General features: G+C 48.1%; 1 protein-coding gene across 2 annotated transcripts; it reads right to left on the reverse strand.

The window, feature by feature from the left end:
* Positions 1-8: 8 nt before the first annotated feature.
* On the reverse strand, positions 9-15,732 carry tnrc6ba (trinucleotide repeat containing adaptor 6Ba). Of its 2 annotated transcripts, XM_077626770.1 has the most exons (22): positions 15,266-15,732; positions 14,127-14,207; positions 13,918-13,939; positions 13,205-13,651; positions 10,299-13,130; positions 9,762-9,923; positions 9,413-9,609; positions 9,209-9,283; positions 8,372-8,578; positions 8,100-8,219; positions 7,816-7,944; positions 6,752-6,922; positions 6,507-6,611; positions 5,710-5,938; positions 5,444-5,611; positions 5,120-5,269; positions 4,853-4,996; positions 3,843-3,932; positions 3,569-3,772; positions 3,407-3,474; positions 3,186-3,325; positions 9-2,401 (listed from the first exon to the last, which is right to left on the reverse strand). In XM_077626770.1, exons 2-22 carry the CDS (start codon positions 14,181-14,183, stop codon positions 1,861-1,863), a joined length of 6,258 nt encoding a protein of 2,085 aa, XP_077482896.1. In that variant the 5' UTR covers positions 14,184-14,207; positions 15,266-15,732; the 3' UTR covers positions 9-1,860. The 2 variants fall into 2 exon arrangements, with proteins under 2 accessions (XP_077482896.1, XP_077482897.1); XM_077626771.1 differs by lacking the exon at positions 8,100-8,219 and having other exon boundaries at positions 12-2,401; positions 15,266-15,731.
* Between the last annotated feature and the right edge of the window lie 3,691 nt (positions 15,733-19,423).

The raw sequence follows: 19,423 nt of genomic DNA on the forward strand, positions 1-19,423 counted from the left end.
GGGCAAAAGACCTTATTTCAACCTTTATTATCTTGTTCTTCTCCACTTTAAATTAATTTCCTCTCCTTTTTGTAACATCTGAAATAAACAAAACATCCCGAACAGGAGTGATAAAGACAGACTTAATTTAAATTGATACATAACATCCCAAAAACAAAACAAAAAACTGTAAAACATTACAGCTACTGTCTTTTAACGTGTCTGTAAAACACAGTTTCCAGCTGAGCTTGGGGGAAGGATTTGGACATTTTAATACAAATGCCTTCAATTGGTTGCTTAGTCTTAAAAACAAATCATCTTTAATTTCATATGACAAAAAGAAAAATAACAAACGTGAACAAAAACACTGCTTTAAAAAAAAAAAAATTAAGAGACATATGCAATAGTGCCAATGTTTTTGAACTTTTCAGCTATCACAATGTCTGGTGCTCACACACACACACACGCAAACACACACACACACACACACACACACACACACACACACACACACACGCACACACGCACATACGCACACACACACGCACACATTCTCCAAAAAAGCCAAGCTGTCAGATAAACATCTTTTCACTTCCCTGACTGAAGCAGATAAGTTTTCCAAAGCAAGTGCGCTCGAAAGAATCTCTCATGGACCAAAAAAAAAGCACATTCAACACTGTAGCATGAACACACTCTCCTAAATAGCGTCACCTTGTACATCCTCTTTTTTTTTTTCGGTCATACCGTCAACGCTTCGGTCATGCACGCAAACGCAAGGCAGGCGAGGAGGGCACCTTGAAAAGCAATAAGTCAATAAGTGAGCGTCGTCATCGTTAGCATCGGGACGATATTGACGTCATTAGAATAACAACCGAGTTGATTTCTTTGAACGAGGAAAACAACAACAACAACAACAAAAAATACAATAGCGAGGTCAGTGTTTGGGGGGAAAACAAAGAGATCTCTACAAAGTTTCACGTTTCTCTTCAAACAGAGACAACCGATGTACACCCACATGGAGATCAGCGTTTTGCTTGTCAAACAAAGAGCAGTGTGTAACTGGTATGTGTGTATGTGTGTGTGTGTAAGTGTGTGTAAGTGGGCAGGTGGGCCAAGGCCACTGCTGACGTAACATTACAAGTCGTCCTGTAAGGTCGGTGTCGAGTTGTGGAGGGATTTGTATTGGGTGAGTCAACAACAAACCCTAGAGGCATATAGTGCAAGTTTGGCTAAGTTTGTTTGTTTTGTATTTTTTTTGTATTTTTTTTTGTTTTTTTGAACCCTGGGTGGGCCCCACGTTGATGGCATTTCCTCCAAGGTAGAGGTGCGGGTACAAAGGCAGGGAGGGGGGGAAAAGCGCCTCTACTCCTTTAAAAAAGGTTGCCGCTGGTCCAGTCGAGAGCGAGCGAGGCGCCGTGGTGGACCCCCACCCCCCCTGGACCCCGTGACCCGACGCACTTCAGATCCTTTTATCAAGCTTCTGAACATGAGAACTTAAGTACTCCGGGTCTAAGAAGGCTCAGTCTGCAAGTCGTCGACGTTAAATACAAAAGGAGGAGGAAGAGGAGGGGGGGTTTTGGGGGGCGGTGAAGACAAGCGTGGCACACCAAGAGAGCTAAACGCGTTGACGTGAGGCCGTCACAGTACATGCCTGAGTGATCGGGGGGGAGGTGGTGGCGTAAAAAGACACAAGTGGGCGCTTCAAGTTTCACTGTGGTCTTCATTGGACTTGGATGATTTCATGGGGCAGAGAATGTATTGCATGTCGCCTTGACGGGAGACCAGTGTAGCTTCCATTCACGTCACGTCACGTCACGTGTGGAAATAAATAGAGCGCCATGCGGGCGGGGACCATTGATTTTTTTCCAAGATGGCCACGCGTCATATGGAGTCGGCGCCCCCTCCCAGGAGGTCCCCCGGCAGCAGCGAGGCCGGGCTGCCCATCTGGTGACGGTCTTCCAGTGCCGGCGAGGCCCACAGGCTACTACCGGGGTACCCGGCCCCGCTCATTCCACCCACGCCGCCCCACAGAGCTTGCCTCCCGGCCTCGGCCCCCGCGGCCGCCCCCACGCCGGCGCCGTTGCCGCTCCACTGGGAGAAGATGCCCAAGGCGGGGGCGGCCGACTGTTCCGCCGAGCCGCCCGGGCCTTCCAAACTCTGCCAGGAGGATTCGGAATGCCCGGCCTGCACGCTCGTACCTGCCGAGGAGCCTCCCTCGCCGCCGCCTCCCCCCGCCGCGGCGGAGAGTTCGCAGGCTCCCACGCTCCCGTTGGCGGCCACCGTCGAGGACGGAGCGGAGCCGGCGGCGGCGGAAGTGGCGGCCGTGCCGCTCCCCGCTCCGGCCTGGGAATGTGCGATGTATCGGGCCACGTCCTCCTCGCTGACGAATTCGGCCAAGATGGTGGTGTTGCCCAGAACGCACCTGTCGAAAGCAAAAAAAAAAAGGGCACGTTAACAATGCGCAAATGCCTCCCTGCCCTGCCCTACCTTTGTCTTTCCTATCCTTGCCCTTGGATACCTATTGCCACCAATTAGGGGGCCACCATGCAAGATTTTCAATGTCAGGGTAGGGAAACCATTTTGCCACACAAGGCTAACCACAACAATGTACCGTATTTTCATGACTATAAGGCGCACTTAAGTCTTAAATTTTCTCCAAAATAGACAGGGTCGCCTTATAATCCAGTGCGCTTTATATATGGACCAATACTAAAATTGTTATCACGATAAAATCAAATAAATCAGTGGATAGGGTACACCATCTTCTACAGCTCTCACAACTACGGCAAGCCGCTCTACTATTTTCCCCCGTAGAAAAAGCACTGCGCAGTGACTGCTGGGATATATAGTTATTTTGTCAATACACCCAGTATGACAGCGAGCACACTAATTTGGTGCTCGCCGTCATTCCGGCTGGATTTACAAAAGAATTCCTGCCGCTAGATGTTGGCGTGGAAATCGACATCAACACAGCTTTACGAACAGTGGCGGGCTAGTTACAAAATACAGAAATAGCACTCGTTACTGACACTGTGGCTTTAAATGCGATGCGCCATCTAGTCATGAAAATACGGTATCCATTAAAAGTTACTTCAAGCTAAAGGAAATTCAAATGACACTTTGCCCCCAGGTTACACCCATTTTTTCCGTATTATTTAATTGATTGCATGCTTTGTTGAAACCAAAAGAGAAATCAAAGGTCTTACATGTGGAGGGCACTCTGAGCCTTGGCCGCTTCCTGTTTGGAACCGTAACGGATAAGTGCACTGCCCTGGGTCAATCCCAGGTGAAAGGTCAACAGGGGGCCGTGTTGCATGCAGATGGTTCGAAGCGTGGAGCCGTCAATCTGAAGAAACAGATCAGGGAGTCCAGTCACCCGACGGCTTTTCGGGGGAGGACTTTGGTCCGACGGCGACCGTCAACCTACCTGTGGCGTGAGATTGCTGAGCACCAACCAGCAACTTTCCCGGGAGCTGCCGTCGCTCCACGCCGCGCCTTCGGACAAAAGGTGTTTTTTTAATCCATAACCTTTTCTCCACAAGCATTTTTTTTGCAAATACGAGCGAGACAAAAAGCATTTGGATTTTACCCGCGCTGCCCGAGCCACTGCTCCACCCCCTGCTGGCGTGTCGCGGGGCGCCGGCGGACCACGGCGTGGGCGATATCTGCTTCTGACTGGCTAAGCCCGGCGGTGGGCGGGACATCTGCGCCTGGTTGTGGCCGCGACTGGCCTTCCAAGACTTGTGCCCGATGGGCTCGGGGGGCCATCCGGTCTTGTAGTCTGTGTACTTTGCTGTTGGAAAGGGGGAAGGGGGGGCGTAGAAGTAGCTGGCCAATGTGAGAGCAGAACTGGGCTTTCGTACCTGAGTTGTGTGCGTGGTTGAGGGGATCTGAGGCACTGTAGGGCCAGGCACCAGGTGAAGGCAGTAAGGTGTTGAGGGGAGGGATGGAATCTGAAAAGTGGTCCATTCGGTTTTTAGCCTTCGTCTTAGTGGCGAGCCAGAAACACGCTTGAAAAATGAAAGCGCTTCTTTCTCGACGAGAAAAACATTGTTTTTCTTAACCTCCTAGGACAAGGGTGTCAGACTCAGGTTGGTTCGCGGGCCGCTTTAACGTCAACTTGATTTCACGTGGGCCGAACCATTTTAGATATAATATTTAGATATTTTTTTTAATAAATGGATTAAAAGAACTGGATTAAAAGCCCTGAATATTCAGTTTTTTATAGATCTAAGACAATGTTTATTTTAGCTTTTTTATATATATTTTTAGATTTTACAAAATGATTTTTGAACTAAAAACACAGAAAAAATGGATTAAAAATGACAATTATTGATTTAAAAGGGGGAAAAATCTGAAAATTTAATATACATCTATACTCTTCATTTGAATTTGATCCTAAAACAGAAAGTCGGCACTCGTGATTTACTTTTCCGGGCCACGCAAGATGATGCAGCGGGCCAGATTTGGCCCCTGGGCCGCCACTTTGACACCTGTGTCCTAGGACCTGCCGTCCGTCCATGTTTGTGGACATCCCATTTTTGGTTGTCACAAGACTACAATGTTACATTTTGGACGACAAGGGCCTTATGATGTAGAGATATCACTTTTCTCAGAAACTAAAAAGACCATTCTTTGTTTTTACACTCATCAGGTCCCAATTATCTTAAATATCAAAGAGAAAATAAAAGTGCATGCCTCGCAAGGAGGTTCATTAAAAATGAAAGCGCTTCTTTCTCGATTTAATTTTTTTTAACTTGGATTTTAAGCACTTCCTATTGATTTAAGGGCTCTTACAGGTCACCGTGTTGGTTTATGGTTCCCGTTTTTATGCGTACGTGCAAAAACCGCAGAGCAGACAGTCGCCACTCACCGGAATTGTCTTGTAACAACTGGTGCTCGCTGTCATTGAGGCCGGGAGAGGCGGTGTTCCCCATCATGCTCCCTGGCGTCATGTACGGGTCGGTTTCGGGGTCAACCCGATCAATTCCCTTCCAGGGAACGCCGGGCTGGAACTCTGGGGAAGGAAATGGGAGACGCTCATCAAGCCGGTCGCTTAGCAACCAAAAAGCCACTTGAACCGAGTCGATAGAGGTGGCCGAGCGTGATGTCATTCTTGGTTCTCGGCTCCGCAACTTACCGGGAGGCCAGCTGGGCACCGTGCTGGGCTTGCTGCTACTCATCTTGCCAGGAGTGCGATGCCAATTGCCGCCGCCTTGTGCGTCCCCGACAATCATGTCGTACTGCGAGTAGGGCGAGCCCCCCGGCATCTTCATGGGGTTGACGGGGCCTGGACCACAGTTGGTATCAAAAGCGCGACCGTCCGTCAAAATCTCTTGGCATGCTAACGTGCCCTCTCGCGGTACACGGTCGATTGGTCGCCCGTTGTCGCAGATCTTCGGCGACCAAAAGACCGGCGACCAATCGACAGGCCCTCTCGCCACGAGAACAAAGTCTCACTGACCATTTTTGTGGAATGCGTTTTCAGGTGAGGACGTGTCTGGGGAGGAGTGGCCTTCCATCATCCATTTGAAGCGCGATTGTTGAGCTCCCATGTCCTTGAGAGCGCCAGGCGGCCCCACCACAGAGCCGCTCAGGTCCAGACCTGGGAGGTTCACGCCAGAGCTAAAGCCTGCAGATGGAGTAAATGGCATTAGATAATTTTTTTTACATTTTTTTCATTTGACACATTGGCCACTATGACATTCATTTTGATGGCGGCGGGCTTACTAGAGTAGGGTCCCAGCGTTTTCTGGTGCAGGTCCGCCACAGATCCCGCCAGGCCCTGGTGGGGCAGGGAGTCCGCCCCGTGTAATTTGGCACCGCTTCCTCCATGGTGGGAGGGCGAGAGTTTGATGTTGCCACCTAAACTCCCCACCTGCTGCTGCTGTTGTTGTTGCTGTTGTTGCTGTTGTTGCTGCTGCCGTTGTTGTTGGAGTATTGCCATGATTCGGGCCAACTGTCAAAGCGCACCAAAAACAACAGTCCATCGATATATCGCACATGTGTCAATGTGGCAGCCCGGGGGCCAAATCTGGCCCGCCGCATCATTTTGTGTGGCCCGGGAAAGTAATTCATGAGAGCCAACTTTCTGTTTTGGGATCAAATTAAAATGAAGACTATAAATGTATATTAAATTTCCTGATTTTCTCCCTTTTAAATCAATAATTGTAACTTTTTCATTCAATTTTTCTGTTTTTAGTTCAAAAATAATTTTGTAAAATCTAAAAATATATTTAAAAAAACTCAAATAAACATTGTTTTAGATCTATAAAAAAAATGAATATTCAGGGCTTTTAATCCATTTCTTTAAATCCATTTATATATAAAAAATATCTAAATATTATATCTAAAATGGTCCGGCCCACATGAAATCGAGTTGACGTTAACGCGTCCCGCGAACCAACCTGAGTCTGACACCCTTGATATATCCTTTTTAAGAAGGAGGTATTTAGAGTTCTCTCCCTCGTGCACAGAAGAAAGCTCAAAATTGATCCTATCAATAGTTGTAAAAACGGCACGTGTACCTGTTGAGGGTCAGCTTGCTGCCGCACGTTGGGTGTAAACTTTCTCTGGTTTTGCAGCAGCTGCTGTTGAGGCTGCTGTTGCTGCTGGAGGAGGAGCTGACAGGCCTAACACACACACAAACACACACGAGGCAGCTTTTAAAACCCCCTCAGTTTTTAATCGATGACGAATATCATTAAATCTGGGCCGCCAAAGAAGCTGCAAATCACTTTGGACTTTTGCTGAGGTGCTCGCTCATTCTCACCAATTGAAACTGGATGTGCGGTGGGTAAATGCTGCTGAGCATGGCAATATGTTGGGGGGAAAGCTGGGGAGGGAACACGCCGCTGCCGCCGCCGCCCACTCCTGCCACTCCTCCGACGCTACCCACGCTCCCGCTGGGAGGAGGCATCTGCTTCAGCATGGAGCTCGGCACCTAAAGGAAAAACGCAATGACTAACGTGCTCTTACGAATATTACCGTGGTTTTCTGCCATATAATCCACCTCACACGTACATTTAAAATTGCTTTAAAATGGTTGAATTTTACAGTTTCTCTCGTATAAAATGCCCCGATACCCAATTTTTCACCACAATATTCGTGGTTTTAATAGGGAGTACAAATGTGGTATTTCTGTGATATTGTATGATCACACGTAGACAAAAGGGAGGTGAGCAGAACAACCAGGAAGTGTGCCCGTAGCGGTCTCGTGTGTCATCCCTAGGTAAGATGCCGGCGCCCCGAGCAAGCAATGGCAGGCACAAGTAAGTGATCTTTTTTCACGTATTGTGCAAAATACGTTTTTTTATTTCATTTCATTCATAGACGTCAAAATATTTTGTTTAGCATTTTATCTTTTCTCTATTTTGAAATTAATGACCGTTTTGGCCACATTGTCTTGCGTTTCGTCTTTGTGACCTTGCAGTTTCGTGCATGTCTGTTCTAATTTGTGCGCATATAAGCTGTGGTACTCGGACGCTTGGTCGCCCGGACGCTTGGTCGCCCGGACTTTTGGTCGCCCGGACTTTTGGTCGCCCGGACCTTTGGTAGAACAGATTCAAATTAGCTCTCAAAATACTGTTGAAACGATCTAAATACTGTTGAAACGATCTAAATACTGTCTAAATACTGTTGAAACGATCTACATACTGTTGAAACGATCTAAATACTGTTGAAACGATCTAAATACTGTTGAAACGATCTAAATACTGTTGAAACCAGACCAAACGTCCGGTCACGATAAGCCGTACCCTCGATTCAGTCATTTCTTTATGACAAATATGGTGTATATGGGAGTAAATACGGTAAATAAAGTTGAGTTAAGAGCACCTGCGGTGACAGGAACTGATGAGGCACTTGTGCTCGTATCCCTGGGGACTGGTTGACGGTCGGAACGTTGCTGGGCTGGTGTCGGCTCTGAGACATCCCTCCACTACTGCCGAGGAGATTGTGGCCGCCCTGTAAGAGCAAATGAACAATTCCGTTTCACCAAGAGCACGGGAGATCGCAAGGACAACCAATGGAGGGTGACAAATGGCCTCGCCAACAAATAAAACGACACGGATGGAGGTTCGACGATGGGAGGACAGATACGAGAGGAGGAGTTATCTTACTTGTCTAAAGGGGATAGTGTGATTGAAGAGGGAATGGGGCTTGTAGGCAGTGGGTGGTGAGAACAGAGAGCAAGGAGCGTCCTCCCCAAGGTACCCATCCTGATTGTTGGAGAGCAAGCTCTGCCCGAGCGACAACGGGTTCGAGCGGTACGAGAGTGGGACGAGGAGGGAATGAAGGAAAAGGGGTTGCCGTCACACGGGGAAGAAAAGGCAAAGTGTGAAGACTGCCATTGCGCCGATTTTAAAAATCGGAGCTACCGAGGCGAGCGTACCTTGTCATAAAAAGAAACCGTGTCCCCAGCTGACGCCTCTTTGGAAACGGGGCAACGGTAAGCCATGCCGCCTCCGCCGCCGCCTCTGGCTTTTCTGGCGTCTCCGTTGTAATCCATCATTCCCATGGCTCGTTTCTCCAGCTCTATCTTTTTCTCCTGGAGAGCGCCTGAAGCCAGATCCATGTTTGGTCCGGTCTGATCGTCATTCTGTCCAAAAGAAGAGGATTAGAGGCGTCATCCTCTGTCTTTTACAGCGCAAGTCAGCTTCTAGATGGCTAGGTTGTGAAAGAGGCTAACTAAAGAATTGTAGTATAGCAGTCAAAGTAGTGTTAGCACCTAGCTCAAGGGTGTCAGACTCGGGTTGGTTCGCGGGCCGCTTTAACGTCAAATCGATTTCATGTGGGCCGGACCATTTTAGATATAATATTTAGATTTTTTTTTAATAAATGGATTAAATGAACTGGATTAAAGGCCTTGAATATTAAGTTTTTTATAGAACTCAAACAATGGTTATTTTAGCTTTTTTAAATATATTTTTAGATTTTACAAAATGATTTGAACTAAAAAAGAAAATGTATTAAAAAATAGCAATTATCGATTTAAAAGGGGAAAAATCAGGAAATTTAATATACATCTATACTCTTCATTTTAATTTGATCTTAAAACAGAAAGTCGGCACTCATGATTTACTATCCCGGGCCACACAAAATGATGCGGCGGGCCAGATTTGGCCCCGGGGCCACCACTTTGACACAAGTGACATAGCTCATGTTTCTGGCAAAAAGCCTATGACGCAGGAACGACATCAGAAACCTAAAAATGTCCTACATGACTTACCAGAAGCCCCATATTAGAAAATTGTCTGTTCATTGGGCTCATCCAAGAATCTCCTCCGCCAACCTTGAGTGGGCCCTGTATGACATGGAATGATTTTGTAAACACTATTAATGGTTGATCACTGTGAATTGGCTATATATTTTTCTGCCAGCTGTAGAAGTAAACAAGCAACATTGTAGTTAACGTTCCAACCGGACAACCAACCTTGTTGCTAGCCTTCTTGACATTGTGGCTCTGTCCCCATCCACCGGTGCTCCCCTGACCCCAAGACGAGCCGCTACCCTGGGAGCCGGTGCTGTTCCACATGCTCCCACCTTCCTCCTCGTCCTCCCAGCTGGAGTGACGTGACGCCGTCACGGAGCCCTCTTTGTCCCCCCAGCTGTCTTGCATAGACTTGGATCCTGTTGAGGAGATCATCTCGGTCAGTATTGTCATGGCGTGTATGCAATCAAACCCATTTAACTGATGTTTACTGGTTAAAGACTAAGGTCAAGGGGTTTCTAGAATAGCACCAAGAAATGAATTGTGTCTCGATAACGTAAGGTAGCCTCACCAGCTTTGAGGGAGTTGGGAGGAGGGTTTCCCCATCCTGATTTTCCCCCAGCGTCATCGGATTCCCCCCAGCCAGAAGGTACGTCTGTAGATTTCCCCCAAGCGCCTGTTCCATTATCTACTGTGGGACTAGCTGGAGGCGTACCACCCCAACCTGAAGAACCTGCAGAAAGACACACACAGGAAACTCTCTTGAACCCTCGGTAACAGCAGAAGTGATTGACTTTAGTTCACGTCGGTCCTTATAAGTCTAGACCAAGGGGGCGTCCTAATCACGTCGATCGTTACCGTCCCCAGTGCAACACTCACACTTTGTTTGAACATGCATATCTGATTCAATTAACAATCGTTAAGGTCTCGCCAGGATCTAAAGGCGGTCCCGACGACCTGTCACAGCTGCTTGTGAAGGCTTCCCTTTGAGTTTGAAAACCTTCATTTTGCTGCACTTGGTTGTTAATCACGCGACTGGGCTGCCCCGCGACCTGAATGCAGAAATGAACCCCCCCTCGTCAGGTATAGACGACGGCTGGTGTCTCACCAATTGTAGCGGGCTTTCCTTGTCCATGGCCAGCGCTAAAGTCCCTGCCACCCAGAGGTCCTGCGGCGGGTCTGTTTAGCTGCTGCGTTTGTGGAGAGGGTCCCCGTTGGGGTTGAGTCGGACCGGCGGGGTTGCTGTTCTTGTCCCACAGATTAACAGGCTTGTAGTTGTAATGGGTGGGGTCTCCCCATGCTGACGTTCCATCGTCTATTTCATTTTTCCTGTTCGAAGACTGCGGGGAAGGTTCCTCCCAGCCACTTGGTTCGGATCCACTTCCGCCTATAGCGTGACAAGCTGGGTTGGGCCCCGAGGTCCAGCCTGAGCTTTGGTTCTGGCTTTGGGAGATGGCTTTTCTCCCGGCGCCTCCTTGCATAGCCCCTTGGTCCAATGCTTGCGGCAGCTGCGTAGGCTGATTGCGGCCTTGTGATTGTTGCTGTTGCAGTTGCAGTTGTGCCTGCAGGCCCGTGATTGAGGCCGACTGGCTGTTTGGCATTTGCTGCATTTTATTTCCTCCGCTCCAAGTCGGATGGGCTTTGGAACCAGTCCCGCCACTCCCCCCGGCCCCCCATGATCTCCGCTGAGCTTCGTCGTCCCAGCTTCCCCAACCGCCCGCCCCGGAATCCCCGGCCGAGTTCCTTCCCCCATTCTTGGATGGGTCTTCCCAAGCCCCGCCGTTATTTGATTTGGAATCTTGCTCCCCCCAGTCCCTACCTGCCGCAACCTTCGGCCCCGAGCCCCACCCACTCCCTCGCCCTTCCCCGCCCATTTCTTTCCACCCGGCTCCCCTCTCGTCATTTCCCCCTCCCCAGCCTGCACTGGCGGGGTTTCCTTGTTGCCCCAAAGTACCCCCCCAACCGCTGCCATTCCCTCGATTGGTTCTCCATTCTTCATTACCCCACCCTTTGGTCTCTTGATTATCTACGGCGCCCCAGCCGCTAGCTTTCCCTTGCTGGTTATGTACCAGTGGTCCTGTGCCACCGCCGCCGCCACCGCCAGTAGCTCCAGCGATAGCCGGACCAGATTGCGAGACGCCAAGATTACTCATATTGGGACCCGAAGGAGGCGGGGCTCTCCCATTTAAAGAGGCCCCGCCGCTGCTACTGCTGCTGCTGCTAGTCTCCCAGGCCTCTCCCGAGGAGCCAGCAGATGAAAGACAGGGAGGGTGGACCCCAGGTCTATTGGAATCCCCCATGGGGACTCTGGATCCGGAGGAATACTGAGAAGAATTTCCAAGAGACGTCGGGTGTTTGGCACCCTTGTTGTGTTCCGTCTGACCTACGAGGTCCCAGGCCGTGTTTTGTCTAATCTGCGTTTGGCCCCAGCCCGTGTTGGAGAGTACCCGTGGATCCAGGTCGGGGCGGCTGAGCAGGCTCTGTAAGGCGGCTTCGGTATCGGGCGTCTGGCGCCGGGGACGACCGCCGTTCTGATCCCTTTCGCATCTGGAATTGCCGCCGCTGGATCCTCCTCCTCCTCCACCCCGTTCGCACCATTCCCCCGTTTCTCCTTCTCCTTTCTGATTGTCCCAAGCTCTGTTCAGGGTCGTCGAGGCGACGGCTGGATTGGCAGCCGTGCTGCATCCGCTACTGCTGCTGTTACTACTACAGGCTCCCCCGCCGACTTCCCCGGGATTGGCTCCTCCTCCGGCGGCGGCGCCGGAACTCCCACCCCAGTCGACGCCAGACCCCCCTTTTTCTACTCCTACTCCTGACGCCCCCCACCCTCCCTGAGTTTGACCATCATTTGCCCCAGTTCCAGCACCGCCCCAGGTGTGAACCCCAGCAGAGGTCCCCGGGTAACCCCAACCCGAGGATCCGTCGTCCCCCTCGGCGGCTCTGTACGTCCCCGTGCCGCCCTCTCTGCCCTCCCATCCATCAGTCCTGGAGGCACCAGTTTTGGAATTGGCCGCAGGGTAAGGGGGCTGGCGCCTCCACGAGGAAAGAAGATTGTGGTCCTCGCCGGCTCCCGCGACTCCTTCCTCTCCTGCAATTTTTGGTCCCGCTGATTCGCTATCCCACTTCCCCGCTCCCATCTCTCGGTCTCTGGATTGCATTTGGTGAAGTTGGTGCTGATGAGGGCTGGATTGATTGACATACAAAGCTTGGTGACCCCCTAGCACCCCGTCCGCCGTGGCCTTTGCCCCGACGGAAGCAGAATTGTTGGCAGATAAATTCCCCCCGGGACCCTGATGGTGGAAGGAAGACGAGCCTCCTTCTCCTCCTCCTCCGCCGCCGGGCCCTTCCTGTTGCACTAAGGCGGGCCAGGCCGAAGGGTTGGCATTTGGGTTAAAGTTGGCAACCGGAATCCCGCCGCCGCCCCTGTCAACGAGGCCACTAGCATCGTGGCTCGCTGTCACGGCGACGGCTTTGGAGGCAGAAGATGACTGCTGTAATAGGGGCCCAGCTGAAGCTACTGCGTTTCCTCCTCCGAGGTGGCCCTGGTGGGCGGCAGCCGTCCCCCACGCCACACTACCGGACGACTGCATACATTCATTGGGCAAAGAGAACAGGGAAGTGGATGAGGACTGGCTGCCAGAGGCACTAGTGCTGTTCACAGGCATTCCGTTGTTGTTGTTGCTGCTGCCGCCGCCGCTTGGGCCGCTTAGGCCGCCTCCCCCTCCAGCCACAGTCAAAGAAGCTCCTCCTCCATCACTTCCGGCAATGCTGGGCCACTCTTCCAGGTCGTTCCCATCTACAATCACCTTCTCCCTGCCCTGAGAGGAGGCCTGGCTGCCTAAGCTTGTGCCCCACGTGGAATTTGCATAATTAGAAGTAGTGGTAGAAGCAGCGACGGATGACGAGGGGAGAGCCGACGAGGAGGTAGCCGCACCGGGATCTGAGAGGATCAGAGACTCGGTTAGGAGAGGGAATTTCACAGTGCCATCTGTTTTCAACGGGCGAAAGTCCTACCTGAGACGGCCACCGCGTTTGCACTGGGGCCTTCCCCGCTCCCTCCCCCTCCCAGCAGCATGGAGGACAGTGGCGGCTGACCCCTTTTCAGTAGCACTTTATGGTCCTGCTGGCAGCGGAATCTCGGCGGCACTTCTCTCGGCATGTAGCGAGCTTGCTGCTGCTGCGGCGCCTGGGCCGCCCCTCCTCCGCCGCCCGCGCTCCCGTTCCCCGGGACGCCGGCGCCGCCGCCCGTGGCAGAGGAAGAAGCGGCGGCGGAGGTGGGCTGTCCGTTGGCCACGGCCAGGCGCTTGGCATTGTTGCCACCCTGCGACTGGGCGGCAGCGCAGCCGGGGCCCGAAGTGGCTGGAGACGGGGACCCCGAGGGGACGGGTCCAGGGCTGGGAGAGGCCGAACTGCTGGGAGCGCCAGGAGGATGGCCAGATGCCTGCTTGCTCAAATCTAGTACTGAATGACAAGGTGGGGGAAAAATGCACTTAAGAGCCAGAAAAAAAATGTACTTGTTCCACTTATTTGAAACTCATGGCTAACAGCTAAGCGTGAAAAACTGGATGTAAATCAAGTTAGTTTTCACCAACATGCATCATTTCAACAATGACACATTGAGTAAAGATGCAATCTTAAATCAAATGAAATATAATGGGGAGGTTGGATGAGGCTCTCTGACTTGTAAGGTATCACATTTCATTTTTCTAGAAGAGGGAACTGCTTACCTTTGTTTTTTTGTTCTGTAACCTAAAGTAAAGACACAAACAGATATGAATACATTTTGTCATGCACCATTAGACATTTAAGACGGCGCGTTAATAACATTAGACGAGTTAAATCAGAATGGGATATTCATTTGGAGGTGCTTCTGTACAGAGACTAAATTTGATGATGTTTGATTTTTAAAAAAAACAAAGCATAAAGTCAAACATACCTTCTGAGAGGCTTCCCTTTTCCTTTTATCTTCTTTCTTCCTTTTCTTGTCTTCCATGAACTACTGCTCCAGTCGTTTCTTCTACAAGTCACGGAGATATTTAAAAACAACAAACCATCACATACATATAAGGGATGCATTCAAAAATATTTACAAAGCCATTAGGCGGAAGAGCCAAGAATAACATTTGACATGAGGGCCACAAACACGCGACTAATTATCCCCATCATAATCTTACAGAGAGGAAGAAACCTTCCCCACTTTCAAGTTCATCCTCTTTAAATTTAGGCAGCCTCGTCATCCTGTCAAGCGTCGGATGTGATTTTGTCTTTTTCCGTACCGGGCGGCATTAATATTCAGAGGCAGCTGGCCCAACATATGTTATGTGCAGAATGACAGTGTATCAATTAAAGCCAGGAATGTTAACTTTAGTGTGCAACGGTGAAGAGGACAAGTGTAGCGTCCATGAAGGACAAAGTCATGCCTGCAAAACGCCAGTGGCCATTTCAAAAAGAGCATGCTTGTTCTGGTAGCATTCTCAGAAATGACGGCCACTATTTTACCGGCTGCTTTGTTAAAATGACTTGTATCCGCTCTTAATTTAACATAATAGCGTTGCCCATTAAGCTTCCATTCATTGCACCAAGAGCAGAATTGAGCTGTCTAGTGTCACAAAACTACATTTTTTGACGTGTTTAGACCCCGAAGCAAAGTATTTAAAAATATATAGTGTTTAGTAACCTCAAAATGAAGGGGTCGGCGTGATTTTTTTGTGTGTATACCCTTTATAGAAGGTTTAAAGCAGTATCATGATAGCTATACAGTGCCCCGCTCGTGGCTGAAACGAGTGGGTGTAATTTTCTTGACTGCGTATATATTAACACCACGAGAAAACACTTTAGTCGGTTGTCACCCACCGTGTTATGAAGCAAATGTTAGTTTAATGTGGCCAGAAATCATGCCAGCGAGCATTAGCAGGGCACGCTAATTTCCCATTGACAGCTACAAGTAGCACCAGGCTAACTGCGTTAGCAGCAAATAAGCTATCGAGACGCAATATCATGACAAAGCTGCATTTTTTGCGCATTTGCATGCATTCGCCCGAGTGTCAAAACAAGCAAGAGACATTAGACACTCACCTCAGTAATCACATATGAAGAAAAGCTAGCCAGCTTTCTGCTAAAGTGCTTCAGTGCGTTTTTTCTTTTTAGCTTTCTGAGGCATTCGTCGAAGCTACAAGAACAGCGACGCCTGAGCGGGTACGTCAAGTAAATGAACTTTCATGAAAACACGCCAACGACACGGTACTGGCCAGTAAACAGGTCATGCGGTTGGAGCCGCGTCGAGGGAAAAAATGGAGAGAAATGTTGAATTTCAAAGCGCCGTGGAGTCAGTCGCTAGACGGGCGGCCATTTTGCTACTCAGCGCGAAGAGTCTCCAATGGCTAGCAGCCAGCGGCAGCTGCGTGGAAGCTCTCTGACTGGCTGCCCGGGACCGAGTGGGACGCATCAAAAAACACTTTTCACCTTCAAAAACTTCGTCCAAGTGGCTAAATACTTTTTGTAAAAGTCATTTCTTTTTTATTTTTGCAGGAGCTGGCAGAAAGAAAACACGCTAACCTTTTAAAAATACGACGTGGAGCGATGACACTGCACTTATATTTGTTAATTTTTTATTTCATCTTTTTTTTTTTACAAATGGAGAAAGTACAGTTACTTGTGAGGGAAATGCTTTGCTTATCTATTTTTTTTTCTCATTTATCTATTCCTCAAAGTAATCTTGACATCTCCCAGTACACTAGAGGCTAGGGGTGGGAACCTCCCGATACGGTTTACGATACAAGGCTCGCTATAAAGATTATCTCACAATATGGCGATACGACAGTTATTGTTATGAATACATTTATTAAGAAAAACAATTCCGGAAGGGAAAAAAATAAACAGTTTAGTAGTCTTTTGTACAATTGTGCACAAACTGTCAAAAAATATGTAAATAAATAAATAAAATGACACTATATTATCATATATTTTTTTGTAAATAAATCAGTTCCATAGCCTGCCATTGACAGGCTGGCAATTAAAAATAAAACAAAACAAGTTTTTGTGCAAGTCATGTTGTTCCCTCTCAACCACTAGAGGGCGCATAGTGACAAAAATACACTTGATTGTTGCAGTTTTTGTGGAAAAGAAAAAAAAGTTGTAGTCTTGAGACATTATTTATTCATTTTCTGAACTGCTTATCCTCACAAGGGTCGCGGGGGTGCTGGAGCCCGGAATTGCACGGGCCTTAGGTAATAAAAAAAGAAAGTTATATATCCCTCAATGAATAAACTGGAAAAAGTACAATAATTCCTTTCACAAGTGTAGCAGATGATTGACTGATGGCTTCCACTGTTTGCATCAATAGTAAATCCCCGTGACGGCTCCAGCTGTCAAATATTAACACTTTGCTGCAGCTGCTGACCCTCGGGAGGAGTGTAATTGATTGCCACGCCTCCTCAAACTCAACGCCGTGTACGTAAAAAATGCACCTGCAAAATCAAGAGTACATTTTTGGACAGCGAACATGCAGATTTCGCTATGAACACAGCGGGGAAAAGGCATTTCAATGAAAAAGCTAAAGCAAAAATCACCATGATTCAGAGGCCCAAGATAGCATCATGACTCATGATATTACACATAAGACACGTTGGACCGCATCTCCTGCCAAGTAGAAAGTTTTCCCACGGTTGTATTGATTTTGAAGAAATATTCACTAAAAAAAAGGAATTTTCAGGTGACTACTGGGTCATATTTTTAAAGGAAAATGAAAACAGTTAGATTTCATGTGTGTGTGTGTGTGTGTGTATCAAAGTGAATGGAAAATATTTTGTGGGTTTTAATTATGTATTGCTTTGAATGTGGGATTGGCGTTCCCCCCTAAAAATCCAGACTAAAAATATACACACAAGCACATCTGGGTGACAGTTTGGTCCTGCGTGGCTTTTCTCCAGGTGCTCCACCTTCAACCCACATTCCCCAAACATGCCCGTATTTCCTCTGCCTACCAATTACCATGTTTTGCCATCAAATTCCAAACGTTACGTTCACCCGACCGACGCCGACGCCTCGTTCGTTTATATTTACGCGAGCTTCTAGGAATTAAACCGACAGTACACATGGGTATTCTTGAGAAAATGACGTGTAAAGCAGTTCCACAAGCGCCTGGATTTTAGTACGGCGCTCGCGGAGACAGGAAGTGAAGGTGACTGGCCCAAGAATGCGTCTGCTCAACGGCTCCGCCCACAGGAAATGCCAATCTGGCTCGTTGGAGTCTGCTGCGGTCCAAATAGGCCGTGCGGACTCCGTTTGGTTTACGATGGAGAGCGAGATGAATGCGATGGAGGAGGAGGAGGAGGAGGTTCCTCTCCTGCTCTCCGTTTAGATAAGGTGACATCTGATGGCTTCGGGAGGTGTTCTGGCGGTCCGCTGGGGTCGGGGGGGCAGACCATTCCGAGCCGCTGAAGACTAAACATTCCTCGCGGCTCCCATGAATCACTTTGTAGAGTAGGCATGCGCAACAAAACACATATGGGAACATCTAAAAGCCACGCTGCTCCATTCTCTCATCGCCTTAAAATGTGTGGCATTAGCGTAGCTTTTCTTCTCCTTGTCGTCGTTACGCTACAAATGCGGGTTTCCAACTACATCCCGAAAGGATGGATGCTAGGCTAATTATGAGCGTGAATGCTTTATAGAAAAAAGCATCTTCTCAGAATAGTCGTATAATTTGCTAAATTTTGTTGCTGCCGTCACCTGACGTGAAACTTTTGCAATTGACGTCCTTTTGTTTTTTTTAAACGATTCTGGTTGTGACATCACAACCAAAATGGATGATCGGCTTTCTAGTTTGTACGCCTTCCTGGGATGGCGTGGGTTTTCCTCCCGCATCCCGAAAGGATGGATGCTAGGCTAATTATGAGCGTGAATGCTTTATAGAAAAAAAGCATCTTCTCAGAATAGTCGTATAATTTGCTAAATTTTGTTGCTCCCGTCACCTGACGTTGAAACTTTTGCAATTCACGTCCACTTGAAACCATGACGCGACGCCCATTAGCTTCTCTTAAACTCAAGAACTCCCGGCGGTGGGTGGAGAGCGGTAGGCGTCCGCCGCCGTTTGTTTTCCACCGCGTCCTCATTTCCGTCAATTCTGAGCCGACAGGAAGCGCGGCGGGCGGACCAGACAATGGCCCATTGTGAGGACGCGCTTTCTGCGCACACGAGACTTAAACAGGAAACGGCGCCAAGACGCTGGGGCGCAAAATGGCCGCCATTTTCTGGCCACGTCTGCAGGCGTTGGCACGCAATTTCCAACTTGACGGCGGCATCCTCCGCTCCAAAATATCTTTCTGGATGTCCACCCCGGCAAGAAAATGCTCGACCAATGGGAGCCGAGCGCGGCGGGCTGTTGCCGTGCCAGGAAAACAAAAATGTCTCCGTCCTTAAAAAAAATACAAGACAGGAAAAAAATGGCCATAAAAGGGGTGGCAAGCACAACGGAGATGACTGCGGCAAAAAGTTGTTGTAAGTTGATTTATGAGTTTTAAATCAACATATTAAAATGTTGCCTGTGTTTGCCATGTGAACCAACATTAAAAAAAAGACTGGGCAAACACGCCGGAATGGAAAGATGTGATAAGACTTGACGAAAGAATTGAAATAAAATGTTGAATGTTGTCAATTTGACAATTCAAACAAATATTTAAGCAAAAACTCAATAATTCAATTCATTCATCTTCTGAATTGCTTCTCCTTGCAAGGGTCAGGGGGTGCTGGAGACCATCCCAGGTGCCGGGCAGGTGTTGGGGTACACTTCATTAATTGTTAATCAATAAATAATACTTCATAAATAAGCTAAGGGAGAACTCGGAGAGAAGCCAATTTGGCCCAAGCAGCCAATTTCAAAGCTTATTTATTTATATATGTATTGTTTATTTATTTATCATTTTTACTTATATATTTATTAATCATGTTTTACTTATATATTTATTTATTTACATATTTATTTATTTACATATTTAATTTATTTTTTAATTTCTATTTATTTATATATATTTTTATATTTATTTATTTTAATTTCTATTTATTGATACACATTTTTATATTTATTTATCTATATATTTATTTATGTATTAACTTATTAGCTATTTATTTATGTCTAAAATGTCTGTGTCTGTATTCTCACCCTCTTGCTACTGTGACAATGAAATTCCCCAAATACAGTATGAATAAAGTTATCTAATCTAATACATAACGACT

The sequence above is a fragment of the Stigmatopora argus genome, chromosome 18 (assembly GCF_051989625.1).
Source record: "Stigmatopora argus isolate UIUO_Sarg chromosome 18, RoL_Sarg_1.0, whole genome shotgun sequence".
NCBI lineage: Eukaryota > Metazoa > Chordata > Actinopteri > Syngnathiformes > Syngnathidae > Stigmatopora > Stigmatopora argus.